The sequence below is a fragment of the Stegodyphus dumicola genome, chromosome 4, assembly GCF_044657685.1.
Source record: "Stegodyphus dumicola isolate Sdum_Otavi_A_Nest chromosome 4, ASM4465768v1".
Taxonomy (NCBI): Eukaryota; Metazoa; Arthropoda; class Arachnida; order Araneae; family Eresidae; genus Stegodyphus; species Stegodyphus dumicola.
In genome coordinates, this window is record NC_140771.1 from 202,049,435 (window position 1) to 202,067,934 (window position 18,500).

The window sequence follows — 18,500 nt, forward strand, 5'->3', positions numbered from 1 at the left end:
TTCAGCCAGCTTCAGATCTCACAGATATTTTCGTCATCAACTTGTAGTGGTCTCGTGGTGACGTGAGCTCCCTTAGTACTGCTCGATATGTGTTGCTTTCTCTTGTCACCATTCGTTAGCATCTCTGAAAAATGCAGCAGCACACGAGGTTGGAATACTTTGAAGATTATGGTGACCTCGAGATTTGATCCTAAGCGGCAGTCGAATGGTATATCGCTAAAGAAATCTCTTGCTGTAGATTCTCGAATTCAAACTGCTTTGTAGTAGGATCGTTTGATTGGCTATCGAGATCTCTACAAATTTAATAAGTTGTTATAAGCTGCTTTTATTGCTATAAAACGAAACATCTTTTTAGGTGCCGCCTGTTTAACATTGTAACGAAGAAGAAGCAAAGAAAACGAAAACGGTGAATTTAAACATGAATGGACCAAACCGTTCGCGTTTATACAAAACTCAAGTAGTCTTCTATCTGTCTTATTTATCAATAAATATTGGCGCATAACAGGAAACAAATCTTAAAAGAGAATTTACTACCGCACACGCGTCATTTGGTAGTACATATCCCGCCAGCGATTCGAGGAAGAAAGCAGTAGAGGAACTTCGAATCGAGAAAAATCAAGTTCTGTATTAAGTTATAGCAATATTGCAATCTACTAACAATGTTAATTTTGAAATATTCATTGTTAGTCAAGAGAATAAGAGATGAAAACCATACGGACGATGAATACATTAAAATGTGTTTTATAAATGTATCCAAAGAGTTATTCAGAGATTTTAAGAATAAGAAATTGTTAAAAATGAAAGAGTTATCACGTCTGCTAAAACATTGAAAGACAGAACAGTTAAAATATCTTACAATATAAACAATCAGCAAATAGAAAATCTTAAAATTGGTTTCAGATTTATGAATAGCTGTTTACGAATCTTGTGACATAAATGACACAGGGCAAGTTTCACGTTTTGTTCGGATCGATTTCTTTCTTTCATGGATCCTAACTATTAGGATTATTGCTCCTGAAAGGCCAAACTCATAGCGATGATATTGTAGACGCTTTCATTGAATGCATGAAGAAACATCATATTCCACTCAATAATATTGTTGCACTTTCCACAAATGGGGCAAAACGTATGATCAGAAAGAGAAAATGTTTTGTTTTTAAACAGAAACAAAACATTTCTTTCAAAACTGAAAAAAAAAAAAATAATCACAAGAAACTTGTTTAACACTGCGTGATTCATGAAGAAGCGCTTTGTGCACAGACATTTCTATGAGTATTTTGCAATATTATAGAACTGGTGACCAATACTGTCAACACAATTGTGGCGGTGCTACTTTGTAGACGGTTGCACGGATTTTTTTTTTTTTTTTTTTTTTTTGGCGAGCGATACGAAATATGGTAAACCCATTGCTGGACAAGTTATTTATGGTAACCAATATTTTGTTGTCATTTTATTTAAAAAATAATGCGTTTTATTATGCATAAATTCTGTGTTTTAAATATTATTTATGGGTTCTAAATATTAAAAATCAATTTAATTTTGCATTTTTATTTGAAATAAAAATTTTATTGTTTACGATATTTTGTATAATTTATGCTGTGGATGATGTAATCAATGACGTCACCTTGCTTTAAAAGTAATTGGTTTTAAAATCTATAAATTTAATCTAATGTTTTAAACATTATTTATGGCTGTTAAATATTTAAATGCAATTTAATTTTGCATTTTTTTAAATGATTTAATTATGTATGATTATTTAAACAATTTTAATTCTAGGAGTGATGTAATCAGCACCCTGATTGGTTACAGAATATTTGTGCATTAACGAGCTGTAATCAGCTCCCTGATAGATTACTGAATATTTGTGCATTACCGCACCATTTTAAAATTTTATTATTCATCTCTTCAAATTCCTTAGATTTCATAAGAAACAGATATGTCCCTTTCAAAGATTAATGTTGTTATTGGTACGAAATGCTAAAAATTATCGGTATCGGAATAAAAATTAGCTGTCCTTTGAGAACTCATTTCGGCCAACCTGGCTTTCCTAATCAAAGATTTATTTATAAATCGCTACAAGGGTTAGAGGAAATTTATTTTATTTTAAATTTTGGGAGGAAGCCTCACTACTTGCTTTTGCAATGAAGTGCGAAAAATGTGGATCACGGATGAAGATCGTTAGAAGAGCTGATTCTGAGGACGGCCGTATATGGTATTGTGATCATGGGGAAAGAAATAACCACTGTAACGGTAAAAAAAGTATTATACATTCCTCCTTTTTTACCGCTAATAAACTTTTTGCTGTCATTTTAGCTCTAGTGTACGAAGCGTTCTTATTTACTTATTTTAAAGTATTTGAATTTAAGTAATATTTTTAATTCTTTCAAACAATGGTATGATGGTTTTTAATTCGATATTCAATTTACGTAATATTTTAATCCAATTAAACGTTGGCGCAATGTTTTTATGGCGCTGTTTTTATTCTATTTATTTGCTGTATGAAAGTAATAATTTAACCTTACTTTAGTATTTTATACTCGTAGTAAATGTATTTATTTATATTTGCCTGCCATCTTAAAAAGCAATGTTTTCAACAAAAAATTAATCCATTATTTTTAACGATATTTATTTTCTTAAAGTTTCGAATACTTTATACTATGCGCAAAATACGTAAAAACAGCGGTTTTCAAGATTGCTGACGATTGTAAAAACTGCGCCAACAATTGCGCCAAATTAAATCGCCTGTGCAACCGTCTACCAAAGTAGCACCATTGTAGCTACAACTCTATATCATTGTCAATTTAAAGAGTTTTTTTGTTGAAATGGAGGGTTAATGCGTTGTTATTCAGCTGCATAATAAGGAATTGTATCTTTTCACTCAAGATTTTGAAAGAGAAACATTTATTTATTTTCAAAGTCGGCTGAAACATCGCCAAAAACAATTCGGTAATTTACACTTACTGTTTCAAAACAACAATTATAAATCTGATGGAGCTTATCTATAGAAGATTCAGGAATTCAGTAGGATGTGATTAAAATAATCTCTCAATGCTAGAGTAACAGAATTTAATTTTTGTCCCTGTAATATTGACACTGTTACTTTTGAAAAGCAGTTCGTTAAAAAAAAAAAAAAAAAAAAAAAAAAAAAATATGGAGCTCCAAATCTGAATGCTTTTTAATGCAGTTGTAGAAAAATAAATATGACATTAACTCACAGTGAAAAAGGTCTCTTTGAAAGACCTGGAGAAGAAAGGCATGATAATTTCTAAAACTTAAAATAGTATTTCGGATTCATATGATCAGTTCAAAAATCTAGCATTTGCTATTCTTTCAATTTTTGGCTCCACATATTCATGCAAACTATCTTTTCAAACGTGCTCTCTAGGTTGCAACAAGTTTCAAAGGTGATCATCTCTAACATACTATGTATCTCTAACTAACAAAAACTATTAAATAAAACGGCATCTAGTGTTGTGGCCTCTTAAATGCAAGTATCGCACCTCCAGTACTTATCCAAATCAAGTAATATCAAATTTATTAAGATAACGCACTTTTACATACGTTTATTAGAAAAACGATGAGGGTACTAACGTTCGTACCTCAATATGCATTTTTTTAAAAATTTCTTTACGAGTTCTTATGCAAATTAAATTTATATCTTTAAAATTAAATTCTTCTTAACAATAATATTAAATTTAAATTACAAATTTCGGTTTGTATGCATTAGCGGCTACTAAGCCAAAATCTCTGTCACTCAAAATCGCCAAAACGTGCTGACTAAAATTACAAATGAAGTTTGTAGCTTCAACAGTCTGTTAACACACGGGATCATACATAAACGAATGGCATACCAAATCATATCTGCTAATTTTTCTTAATAATATATCTAGTAACTAAACAGTATGCTAACAAAGTAAAAAATAAGAAAACAATCTCATGAGTTTTTTTAAAATGAATGTATGAAAGACTTGAAAGAGTAGAACGTATAAAACGATAACTGATTAAAAATTACAGAAATTACAGAACTGTTTCAGAATCACACCAACGGCATGCATTTATAAGTAAGAAAGTTTACATTTTTACCTTAATTGTTATAAAGGACTGAACTGCGAATTTATAAATTATTTAAAAATAATGTAAGTTAACTTCTTTTATTATCAAAATTAATTCCTTTCGTGCAATCCAGGATTAAAAACCTCATATATCCCTCATGCTTAATATCCTAGTTTTATTAAACATATATCACTGTGTTCTCCTTTCGATCACAGATCCAGAGATATCGAACTATCGTTCAATATAGAGAATTTAGAAACGTTTAAATACAGTGTAATATCTCAGTCCTGCACTAGAAGTCAAATGCAGATTGTTGCGTTCTACGGGTACGTGGATCTGGAGTTTTTGATGACAACACTTGATGAAGAAGGAAATTTATTTAGCCAGTTTAATTCAGAATAGTTCCAAAATCACGCTTACAGTCGTGACAGAAAAACAATGACAAACGTTACAGAAAAACAATGAAAAACGTTACAGAAAAACTACGACAAACACGCTGAAACAATCAGCAACACAGCCTTCAGGTTATCAGGCTATAACCTTGAGCATATTTCACAAGTGCACATCAGCGTAGCTACTGAGGGAGGGGTTTCGAAAATGGACCAATGAACTTCTATTGCTCTTGTGACGCTAAATCTTCGTGTGCATGTGAGCATATGTTGTTTACGTTTTAATTTGCATATGTTTCGCAGTTATAAAAATATGGCGTAAAAGTAGAAAATATTGTAGTGTTTTCGTTTTATGAGTTTAATTAATCGCTGATATTTCCCTTTCGCGATTTTTATCACGCTTTGATATTTGGATTGATGTTCACGGCATATTATCGCTCTTTACACCGAGAATATGACTCAAGCTACAATTAGCCTCGAATATTATGAATTTACTAACAAATGTGGATTAAAAGAATTCATGTGTATAGTTTTATTATTATTACTATTATTATTATTATTATTATTATTATTATTATTATTTTGATGGAGCTGAGAAGGACTGGAAGTGTTACAATGAATCTAGTGTTTTTTTATTTCAGTGCTTGCATTCATTTGATTTTGAAAGTGTAAGATTCAGAATACATATTGTGTATGATCTAATTATATTCATTGTTAACATTAAAAGTTATATGTGAATAAATTGGATATATTCGTTATGAATAGATAAATCCATTCTGTTTGGTGAGTATTTCTTGTGTAGACAGTATATTTAAGAGTGAGCAGTTATTAAATGTGAAATTTAACACACTAAATGCAAATTAGTGAAGTTCACTTTGAATAGAATTCTGCATTGGCTATTATTATAACCTCTTTTTCATATAGACTGAAATAAAAAGTACTGACTTCTATTTACATATATAACTGGTGTAAATATTTTTCTCATATGCATAGTTTTATGTAAAGATAGCATTTTGGGCTCAGAAGTGCATCATATATTTCTTTCGTCTTATTTATCATTTATTAAGTAATATTTCGCATGAATATTTTTGCGGAGTATCCAACATGTGTTTGTATATATTTCAAGTTCTTTCAACCAGGTAGTAAAATCTTCATAATTGCTTATATTTTATCTAACTTTGCAATGAAAATTTTCAGAAGAAATAGACAATGCACATAAAAATTGCATGGCAAAATATTTTCAATTATCTTGCTTAACTCTTAAAGCGTGCAAAAGGTCATGTGACATGACAGAAATATTGCTGGATGCTCATCGGTCTATCCTAGAAGCCACTCCTTCGATGGCTACAAAGATGTGCACTTGTGAAATATGCTAACGGTGAAGACATCTTCAAGGCAAAATAATGAAGTACAAGCTTCCGACTTAGTCGATCGCTTTCGGAGCTCAAACACAAGATAAAACTCGACGATACACTACTCAATAAAAAGTGCCACTCCGCGTACGAGCAGGGTTTATATAGCTTTTGGCCTGCCTTCGAGAACATTCTGACCCAAACCAGTAGGAATTCGTTTTAGAATGTTCTCGATCTGTCTATGGCATATCGCCAATTTTGTCACCAAGTATCGCGAAATGGGTGATTTCGGGCTACTTTCTGGCAACCTTAAACCCACTTTGAGGGAAAGCTATATTATCGTAGTTGGGCATTTCGTAACAATATCTATTACATCCAAGTAAATTTTTAATATTTCCAAATGACAAAGTGATGTCGATTTCAAACAAAAAGCGTCACAGCAATACGAAAGATATATTACAGCGGGTTTTTTTTTCTTCAGCAGAAAGTTAGTTTTTCACATCTGGCCTGTGGTTTTACGTACTGCATGTAGATTGAACGATAATTAAGCGGAATTTTGAATTTAAAAAATATGATTTTTTTTTCAAAAAATGCAAAAGGAGAAAATTATATTCTTCCAACATTAATTCTTGTTTCATTTTCTGTAGCTAATCCTCTAATTTTTCTTAATTTACATTTCCCTACTGCTGAATGAAAGTTTATGAATTAGTTTTAATTAATGCAATATGATTTTTAGACTAGGTCCATCAGTTTTGTTTAAGTAAATTCATTCACCTTTCAACTCTATCCAGGATAGACAAATTGCCATGTGTTTTAATAAAAGAAGAGTTAGCAAATAAAAGTGAACCTAGTCAGAATGAATTCTAATGAAGGTACGTCCATACGAATATACATACGTATCATACGAATACATCGATGATTAACTGAAGAGATGTGCATTTGTTTACTGCAAACTGAACGCTATAAGAGAGAAAAACGGCCTAATTAGAACTTACCATTTTGCGATGAAAACATTCAACTTTTGTAGTACGTGACGTTTTTGAATACGATCAAGGTTTAAATGCAGTAGGTCCACTTAGACATTCTGGGTATACATAGTATACACGAAGTGCTAGACTTGGGGGGGGGGGGAATCTGGCTTTAATTTGACTTAGCCTGTTGTAATGGACTGTGATTTCTACATTATGTTTTTCGTACTGTAACAGCTGTAGTTTCAGATAAAATATTTTAACACCCCTTTCATTTCATTGATTTTTCATTTATAGTTAGTGAAATTTGTTAGTGGTGACAGCAGTTTAATAATTCTCCAAAAATTCAGTTTGAAGAATATACTATTAGAAACTAGATCGATCCTGAGGTAAGATCCAATTTTGCAGCGTTAATTTTAGTTTAATTTCAAATCGGTTTCGAATATTAAAAAATTATATTCGAACGCTTAAGATTTTCCATCCTTTTACAATTTCTCACTTGTTTGAATCAGTTAAAATTTTAAGGTGAGCAATTGCGATACTTCACTATTTGAATAGCATTTAGCTTGTTACTACCCTAAAATTAGAAATATACAACCATTATTCAGTAGTCGCAAACGCAACATTTATGGGAGTTCGGATTTCACTTAAACAATTATCTCGCAATAGTATTATTGAGTGATTTTACCAAGAGAAGTTTTTTCAGTCGTGTAATAGTCTGATAACAAGACAAAACAGAGATAAATGCAGTTAAATTTTGAAAAACATAGTTCTTACCCGATACGTTCCTAAGTTGTCTACAGCGCAACTTAAAACTGCTTCTTGGCCTGTCGCTACTGTAACATTAGGTATCGTTTCTGTAAACTCGGGTTCTAAGTCTTCTGCTGAAAAAAAGACAAACGTGCATTAAATACTTAGCCAAAGAAAATATATTATTAATTAAATAAGCTATGTGCTTCATATTTACTTGATTTTTAATGGCAAATGTATGCATCTTAATGTGCGATCACGTAATGAAATTCACTTTAAGACATACACACACACAAATAAAAAAGGGAGGGACGCACCAAGAAGAAGTTATTTTAATGGGACGCATATCGGTAAATGTGATGTATATAAAAAGAAAAAGCAAATGATTACAGTTTAAAAAACTGGCTGGTTTGTTCAAGAGAATCAGTTTCACAAATTGAGCAAATCAGTAACGCGTTGGGTCCATCTCTAGCACTTCTGTAAACTTGGTGTACTTCTGTAAACTTCGCCTTGACATTGATTGGCAGAATTGGCGGATGTCCTCCTGCGCGATATTGTGCCAAATTCTGCTCAACGGGCGAGTCAGATCATCAAAATTCCGACCTGGTTGGAGAGCCCAGCCCATAATGCTCCAAACGTTCTCAATAGGTCATCGGGTTCAGTTCGAAACAGGACTTATCATTGAACGCAATTCTATTCCAGTCAGTGGCATTCCAGGTCGAATGTGCTCGACATCAATGCAAACGGGCTTGTTGGTGTATAGAGGTAGTCGGAGTAAGAGGTGTCGTGGGCTCAGCCCCTTTACTCTGAGCCGCCTAATAATGATCCTTGCAGTCGCTGAGGCACCAGCTACATATAGGTTCGATGGTAATGATGAATCTGGGGCTCTGGATGCAGCTCTGACGTTTGATCGGTCTTCTTGTTCTGTTGTCTCTCTATGCCGACCGCTTCCTTCTTGACTCCGTGTTCGGCCATGGTTTATCCATTCTTGCCAACATCCTCCAGTAGTGGCATCGCCCTTATCCAAATGTCGAGAGATTCTCCGGTTAGTTCAACCGCCTTCTTTAAACTCAACTACACGTTCTGTCTCAAATGCTGACATCTGCAAGTATTGTTTGCGCACCTGTATGCGAGGCATAGTTACTGTCCACCTGAGTATACATAATAAAATTCGCAAAGAATTTATGATTTTGGAATGGGAATTTCTTCTCTTTAATATCCTGCCAGTTGCGCAGTTAAGATGAGCTGCAGCGTCATCTGATAATTTTTTTGGGCTGCCAAAATTTAAAATTTTGCATTTTGCAAGATGCGATGCAGAGGTGACAAAATTATCAAATTTAATCATAATGAAACCTTGTAGAGAGATTAGGTATTTTTTTAAAGCAAGAGAGATTGAAAAATTAGCAACGCCTTCGCCGGGAATCGAACCACGGACCCCTGTAATACGCGCCCAGGGTGCAGACCACCACACCACGAAAACATGCTAAGAAGGCAGGAGAAATACCTTATAACCTTTTCAGGAAATATTACTAATAAAAAGTATAATTTAAAAATTTGTTTTAAATATTTATTCTTGGTTTAACCATCAGTATCATCATTAAACTAGCATTGCAATACATTTCAGATTCTGTTTGCATCTATTCTATCGAACAAGCAGCTATATCTATAAATGGGTTTAAATATATAGAGAAAGTTTTTAGATGTTTAAATTTACCAGATACATCCTTTCACTGATGTCTTTCGCCATCGTCATATTCGCATTAAATAATAATAAAAAAATGCATATCACCAAATACCTCTCTCTTCTAACTTATAGAAAATTGTTATTCTAGTCGAGAACTTTTTAGAAAAATTCCAACAGTGTTATCGAGAAAAATATATTTATTCCCTTATGCGGAAAAGTTTTAGTTTCATAAACACATGTTTTGAATGGCAAATAGCAGTGTAAAAATGTCGTCCATTTCGCGCTGTCGTTCTGCTCTTAAAACCTCCCTGAATATTAGAAAATCGCGAAAAGGGGCATCATGATTTGAATTCAGATTTGTATGACGACTTTAGGGTCAGTAATTTCATTCAGGTTTAGCAGCTGAACAAAATATGCATTCCTCTCTGTAATGAAAATCCTTCTATGTTCTTCAGGAAGAAATGAAAATACAAAAACTACATGTTTGGTTTAAAGCAAAGGAAGTATATTTAATACATTATTTGCAGTTTTTGTTTTATCAGATAAAGTCTATAGAATAACTATTTGTATATGAAGCAGATTTTAGAATTTATTGTCCAATTCAGGATTCAGGAGTATAAGATTTAGATTTTCGATTGTAAATATTGTATTTAACATCATCATTGAACTCATCTGTGATTTTTAATGCTTATATTCACCATTATTTTAACTTAATATTTGAAGAAATTATTTAAAATTTTAATACTAATAATTATTATAATCCCTTTAATAACCACATTATATATTCATAGTCTTCGTAATAGTTAACTAGTTATTAAAGTACTATTTGCATAAAGAAAAATGTAGTTAGTGAAGTTTAAATGAGAAGAAATTTTGTTTACATGATTAAAATTTAAGTTTAGTGAAATGCGCCTGTAAATGTTTCAATTGATTGGGAGGATAATAAAATATTAGGTTTTATTTTATAAATTTTAACACACTAGCTCAGCAAAGCTAAATTGTTCTGAAACCGTATAACGTACATAGCACAAAGTCTTCTAATATCAAATATCTGGCTCAGTAATGGATATAGTATATAAAACATTATACATAAAAATAAATTTTACATTAAAAGATTTATAGAATCCTTCTACATATTGAGGAGTTATTGGATATATGGACTACTGAAAAGGGCCAGCTGCCAATTTGCAAATACATAGATAGCGACATTAAGTATTTTGGAATCAGGAGTGATGAAAAATGAGCAACGCCCTGGCCGAGAATCGAACCACAGAGCTCTGGAATACGCGCCCAGCGTGCAGACCACTACACTACGAAGGCATGTTAAGAAGGCGGAAGAAATACCGTATACATACATTTCTTCCCACAAATGTATGAATTAATTTAACCATTGTAATTTTTCGGAAGAAGTTAATTCCGAACATTCAATGCTTTCCCTATCGCTAGAACATAATAATGTTTTTCAGTAACTGAAACTATTCATGTAATCCATAGAAAAATTAATAACATAGAAATAAGAGTGCATACTAAAAAACATGACTAAATATCTGGTATTTGCTTTTCTATTTATGATTCAAGTAAATATCATTAAAGAATTCTGTCTTTCTAGGCACGTCTTGTTGAAGAATGGATTATAATCATTGCATTTCTCTCAAATATATTCATTGCTCAGACTATTTTCTTTAATATGATAATTTAAGGCTGTGGTAGAATACCATTACTGTAATGCAGGGTTTCTTAAAACTTTTTTTTCAATCGCGACTCCTTTTTATCACTGAGATTATTTTCGCGATTCCCAGGACCCCATAATACGAGTATTTACCAAAAATTTTGTGGGACCCCCATAATGCATTGCGCAAATCCGACACACGCGTGTGTTAAACTGTCAATTTTTTTACTTGTACTGTAATATACTATTGCAGTTTTAAGCCATTAAACTTGTACTGTAATATACTATTGCAGTTTTAAGCCATTAACTTTAATTTCTAATTTAAGACAGAAAAATGTGAAAATTTTAAATAAGTATCCGACGAAATGACAGCGTCACGTGCAAAGCAAGTAAAATGAAAGTTTCTATTATAAAAAGAATGCATCGAAACGTTTTCGTTTTTTTTCTTTGTCTGTATTGTCTAATCTTTATCTATTCACAGATACATTGTGTAAAATTATTTGGTAATTGTAAAATTATAATAATACGTTAAAGAAATATGAAAACTGCTAATTTTTTGGTGACCCCCTGCTGCAGGTCCCGCTACCCACAGTTTAAGAAACGCTGCTGTAGTGTATATGAAATTATTAGCTATAGGGACAATATACGTGTGGTCGTGTTTTTTTTTTTTTTTTTTTTTTTTTTTTCCTTCTTGATATATGCACTGAATATAGGAACTTGTCAAATTTTAATAGCTCTTATATTCATCTCGGAAAAGGCATTTCGTTTGTACTCGTGAATTAGAAAGCCAAATTGTTCAGGGTATTAAGGCTTCATATGCAGAAACACGAAAATTCAACTGGCGCTCTTCTATATTCGAGAAATGAATCTCTCTCTTAGTTACTAATATGGATGTGTCAACTACTTACATTACAAGAGGACGCATAGGAGAGTGCAATAATTGCTAATGAAGTGATATTCTTCATTCATATAGAAATTCGAGGAAATAATCAATTTCTCCTGTAGCTCAAGCAACGATTATAATTAATATATTTCATCAATATATCAGATATATGTTTAAATTCAATAATTTTGAATGGTCCAATGAGGTCGTATTTAACTAGTAATTTAAATATGAACATTATCATATTATTAAATTGAATCCGACGGTGCGTACTGAAAACGTAGGTATTTTGATGGCTATTTTCTTTAGAATGTTTTTTTCCATGCCAATTCCTCTTCCGCGGCTAAGGTAGAAGATGTCTTCCTCCTTATGCATGGCACGTGATTTGCCAGATCCAGTTAAACCCATGAAGGAACAAGAACACCATATTAACAGATTCAGATATTTTCCTTATAATTCTGAATTTATCATTGCCATTAAATATTGAATTAAGTACGATTTTAGAATTTTCTATATTTTAAAGTTACGTAAAAACTCAAAAACAAAAGACCACCCGTTAAATACCGTTAAATAATAATACCCGTTAAATAAATATATTGCTAGCACAACGATAGTTCTATTAAGCAAATACTGCTAAAACGCCTTTAAGCTACTAATGGTCGAGTGACTAAGATCGCTGAACGCCAGAAGATTCATGTAGACAAGAACGATATTTTGCTATTTTATTTACATTTAACACAATTATGAGCAAATTTCTCTTGAAATATTTTTCAAAACGTTCTTCCAAAATCAGACAGATCTGATATAATTGACAATAATATATTATAAATATTTAGGAATGTTCAAAATCCGTTAAGTTCGAGTTTAAATGGAATTTGAATAGAATAGATTCGAGGATGATATTAAAAATTAGCGTAAGAGCAAAAAACCAAATCAATCTAAAATGCAGAACCTACTGCCTTGCTACTTCACTGGTGTGATCTTCCAGCACAGTTCCGTTTGTAGTATGGCTTCTTTTTATTCACAACACCTGTATTGGTTGCTGATCTTATTTAAATCACGTTTATGCTTAACACAATGAAAGTCTAAATTCCATCAACTTCCTATGAACTTAGTTAAATCGATAGTCAGTACATCGATTCTGTACATCAGTAAAATTGTACTATAGTAAAATTGTATTTGTATTTCTTCGATGATAAAATTCACATTAGTAACTATGGGAGAAGACTGGATGTTAGCTTGCGGTTATTATATTATCTGAGACCTGTATTCACAACTATTTTCTTAGAAATATACGTACGGGGTAAGTTTGTAATTCATTTGTTTTAGATAGGATAAATGCGAGATCTAGGTTATTTCTCCCTGTTTTCTAGTTTAATTTTGCGTGCCACTCTAAATATTCATTAGCAAGGACTTGGTTTGCTGTAAATCTGACAAAGGATTACTCATAATTATTTTATAAGTGTAAATATTTATAAGTGTAAAATCTCAAGCTGCGGCAATGCATTGCGGTTTGAATTTATTAAATGTATGATTATTTGGAGAAATTATAGTTTCATGTATGAAATTAACAACTAGTTTCAAAATTACTCACCAGAGCTCATATGTGGTTGAACATTAAATACATTAACGTAAATATTGAATGATAATGAATGGTTTTAGCTATTATCAAAAACCTCCTTATGAAAATAATGATTTTTATTGTTTTTTGGCAGGGGTAAGAAGGTGTTAAGGGTTAGTGTTAATTTGATGATTTTCTTTTATTAAAACAAAGAATAATGTTTTCGAAACTAATTATTACAAAAAGCATATTTTCAAATTCATTAACTTATACTGAACGTTCTACAGAAGGACGTATAGTTAATGACAAAATTCTCTAATTAAGAAATAATTTTTATTACATACATATCTCTCTCTTTCGTATTTGCATTTAGAGTACAGGAAAAATTAGCTAAATCGTATTTTGATTTGGCAGCCATTCAAGAAGGAGTGTAGTTGAAAAGAAGTGCATTTGCCAATGAATGAGTGAAAAAACCAAAAAGAAGGAAAGAAAAAAAAACTACTTAATGAGTAAGCGTTAAATGGTTTGAAAGCAAAAGGTCAATGATCCAGATAGTTTCTGAATTAATGTAATTGCTCCTTGAAACCCAATGATGAAAAGAATTCCCGTTCAAATATTTCTGGTTTTCCACATTACAAGTCTTCTTGAATTTTAATTCGAAATAATGCATTAATGAGCTGCTGAATGATCCCTGTATCATTAATTTCTCATACATTCGGTAAACTATCTGTGGAAATTATTTCATTAATATCAGCCGTAATCTAATGGAGTGGTTTAATTACATTATATATCACCTGGCCACCAAACTGGCATTTTCTCAATTTAAACTTTTGTTAGCTCCTCTCTACTTTAAATGGACACGAAATCAATTCAAAAGTTTCACTTGAGGTATTTATTTAAGTTTATATTTATCAATATGCGTTATGACTTACAAAAATGGTTTAATTCGCGCAGCTATTTTTGAGCTGTATTATTATTGCAAATTAAGAGAGAAAATACAGGAAGGGATGTTTAAGCATATGAATGTGTTATATCATAAAAAATATATATTTACAGAAAAAAATCAGTTTGGGGGAAGTAAAAATTGGAGATTTGGGGAAAAATTAGTAATTGTGAGCTGATCTTTCGAATTCATCTTCTAATTTATTATAGTCTAACGAAACTAAAATGTGTATTGCATTCATTTGTAAATGTTGTTTGACATGAACTGAAATGAAATTAGTATTATTTGTATTTTCATAATATTATACAATTCATTTATATTATTTGAATTTCACACCATTACATTCTAATAGTAAAAAAGCTTGAAATCTGAATTTTGTAACTCATATTTAGCAAATAAGAACTGCCATAAGTTTGCATAATAGTAATATAAACGTATAAATCTTGATGAAAATATCGGAACCTTTCAAAATAATTACTCGAATGAAAAAAACCAGGTTCAACTTTTTCCGTATGCATTCACAAACTATGACATTAGTGCATAAAAATGAAAGCATCTGAATGAAAGTAAATTTATTTACTTAATGTTATATATGGGCGGGAAAACAGAGTAATAACACATTTACAGACGGATATGCTTTAGGCAGCTAGGTCCTTTTGAACAGCTGCTTTCCGCACTGCATGATGCGATACGATACGGTTATGGTGTCAAATAATCATCTGATGTTGACCTATGGTTAGACAGCTAGCTTCACAGACGGTGTGCTCTAAATCCGGGATAAGATGACACAGCGGCAGCTGGTCTTTCATCTACCACCTTACCCGAGTATCTGGGACGTACTGATCTTATACACGCTTGATAAGAGCCTTAGTGATCAAAACGGCCTTAGTGATTGTCTGGGTATGAAATGATTATTCTTGCCATCCCTGGCAATGTAGAGCCGGCCGCTAACTTATTAGATTACTGCATATGGAAACCTGGCGGGAATAGAGCACATAGGACCGCATGATCTCATACATATATGGGTGCTCTGAAATTTTAAACATACCGTTGACAGAGCTGTCCTAAAATATGGATCCATAATGCTTGCAGAGGAAATGTCTGTTGCACGATTTCGAAGTTGGGATTTGGCTTGTCTCTATCACACTTCCATCCAGCACACAATGATCACCTGTTCCCCAAACAAGGCAACACTCATCGCTAACCATGCCAAGTCTCCAGTGTGCCGGCTGTTATGTTGCTTCGTGCTGGTCATTGCAAATGAAGCCGGTGATAGTCCATATTATAGACACATATTTGGGTCGCTGGGATGGCAGTGTCGTTTTCCTGAGACGTATGGAAATGGTTTGTGGGCACGCAAGAACTGCTTCTACATCTGTTTTATGAAACTTTAGTTTTTGCCTGTCATACGATCACCCGATCCTTCCTATTGTAGTCTTATGAATCCGTTTGGAATCGATCCAGTGTATGTACCATTATGTGCTTACTGTACCTAACACTATCGGACGGCAAGGTCGTGCGAAATAATCTACGATAAATAAATTAAAGAAGTATCGATCATCGTGCGGCTCACAGTCTGATGACAATGTAGCTTTTTGACTGCCTAAATTCTGCAAATCTCTGTCTGTAACGTCTGCTCGGAATTCCTCGCACTCCTTGCTTGTATATGCCGGTTATTCGCATTCCACGTCTGTTCGGCTATACAACTCTTCATATGGCATCATATATTCCTTACCATTGGTTCCTAATGGTGCTGGTTCAAGCTTAAAGCCCAGTTGCAGGGTATGTAGTTATTCAAATTCATATCGAACGTAGTTCGTGAACAGACCATATCATATATAGTTATCCGTATACTTTTGCGGTTGTAACATGCATTCTTTTTTAAACACAAAGCTCATTGTTCGTCAGTTTATATAGAAATATTTACTTAAATACGAATAACTTCTAAGCTAAGTAGGATTAACAAAGCTAATTAGTACAAATCGAAATTTGCTCAAACACATGCCAACAGAAAACATACGATTAAATATTTTTCTTTTAAAATGTGAATAATACGTTATTTTGTCATGCAATAAAATTAAATCATTACATTTGAAATGAAAGTTTACAAAAGCAGCTCTTTGGGGATTATACTATAAAAGAAATGTGACCATATCGAAGCTCGCAAGACGCGAAGGGCTTTCACAGAGTAGTGATGCGGCTCTTGTGCAAATAAATATATATATATGAAATATGGTAAACAATAACTACTGTGTCCAAAAGAAAGTAATTAATACGTTTCTTTTCCTTTTATCAGATGTCCCTTTCCTTTTGAAATTATTTTCACTACTTCTAAAATGATGTAAATATGGAATTGTAATTTTTGAAAATCTAGAATTTCTTAGAGCTATTTCACACATCGGGAGAAATAGCCTTGATTAACTGCACTAATATTGTGGATATTAATAAAATGTTTTCGATCCATAAGTAATAAAATATTCTTAATACAATATTTTTGTTACAGAATTAAAGTTGTTACAGTTAAAATAATAAATTTGTTACAGTCATTCATCAGAAAGAAAATTTTACGAAATTTAACAGTAATGGAAAAGGGAAAGTAAATGAAATATGATGTTTCGCACGGATGATAACCAACCTATACGTTAAGTGTACAGTCTAAACAGAAAAATCTCTTTCAGATGTGAAAATATCAATGCTTGTGATATACCTTAATATGAACTATATAATTATATTGTAGCAAAGAATTTTCGTTTCGACTGAGCACATCGTGGCTCAGTGGGTAAGAAAGACGTCGGATTCGGACAGCGAAGGTTCTGACTTCACAGTTCATTAAAAAGGCACGTCGCCTAAAAATGGGTTTTATTTAAATTTCCTTTATGTTCGTTTTACTGGAGAATATTCTCCATTTTCTAAAACCTTCCAAGTCTGGAATGTTCCAGCTTGTTCATCAGGTGTATAAAAATGATTACTTATTCAGTTTGAGTCTGTAGGTGAGACTCCAGTGTTTATTTGAGTAATAAAGTCTGGAGTTGTCCTCTTCATTTTTCTTAATATGATCACTTCAAGAGTGTTTCAAAGTTATATTGTGATTAATATTCTGTTTCTGAAATGTCGAGAAATGTTCAGACGAAGAAATGATATACTTTTAATGAAATTACTATTATAATGCTTTAATGGTAGGATTTTAATAAATAATGCTTGACCTTCAGCTTGATATAGTCACAGGTCTCAGAAAACCTGAATCACCACTTTATTTCTGAAGGAGATTGTACATAAAAGAAACACCTAATAATTAAAAATGTATAACATGGACTTCAAAGGTTTCGTGAGTATGTCGATGGCCTGCTGATTTTGAATAAAAGAACTGAATACATTTTACTTTTTAATGAAGTTACCAATCATTTTTGTGATAAATGATGATTTCTATGGAATTGTTTTGTAAAATCTGTAAAATTATGCATGAATCAACAGACCTCGACTATACAAGTTACTCATATTTTTGCGCCTTATCCTTGAAAGATTAAAATGTTTAATGATTACATTTTTTATGTAACCATTTAACATACCAGTGACATAATTTCAAATAATCTTTCATTTATAGGATCTTAGGTTGCCTTCAGGACATAAATCTTCAGGTAATAGTCTTACTGCACTGGATAAAGTAAATCCGTAGCAAACAGTTAAGCAGATAAATATTTTGCAATACACAAATTCCACTAGGAATTATTGCAAGTGAAATCATGTATCGCTTCATCCACGATGTTGTACAGATTTAAAAAGTGTTCTTACAGCCAACTGAAACGACTCCGCTAGTTCCAGGAGTGGCCTAGCGGTAAAGTCGCTCAACCCAGGTTTTTCGACCGGCGTTCGAAGCCCCGCGAACGGTTGAATGGAAGGACATTTTCTTGGCTTTTCCCATGTGTAACTTGGATCAAGTCTTATTCCTCCCACCTCCTTAGGTTGGGTATTTCGTTAAGTATCTATAATGATTTTAAGAATCATTCAAGTAGCTACCATGTTTAGTGGGTACATATAATGTTTATTATATAATAGCTACTATGTTGGGAAGTTGGGTACTACATATAATGTTTCTCTAATCCTGCATTTCTTCTTTTTCATCAGCTAAAATATTAGAATTATTATTGAAACTTAAAGTTAAAAACAAATATTATGAGAAAATTATGGTAAATTGCTATGAAATTATATATTTAAATTATTAGTTTTTTTGTAACTATAACTAATGTTCTT

At 32.4% G+C, this 18,500-nt stretch overlaps 1 protein-coding gene across 1 annotated transcript in view; it reads right to left on the reverse strand.

The window, feature by feature from the left end:
• LOC118182601 (lachesin-like) overlaps positions 1-18,500 on the reverse strand; it is an 886,001-nt gene that overhangs the window by 380,362 nt on the left and 487,139 nt on the right. The window contains exon 2 of the mRNA XM_085815905.1: positions 7,540-7,643. Within this exon, the coding sequence (XP_085672031.1) occupies positions 7,540-7,643 (104 nt within the window). The remainder of the gene's footprint in view (positions 1-7,539; positions 7,644-18,500) is intronic.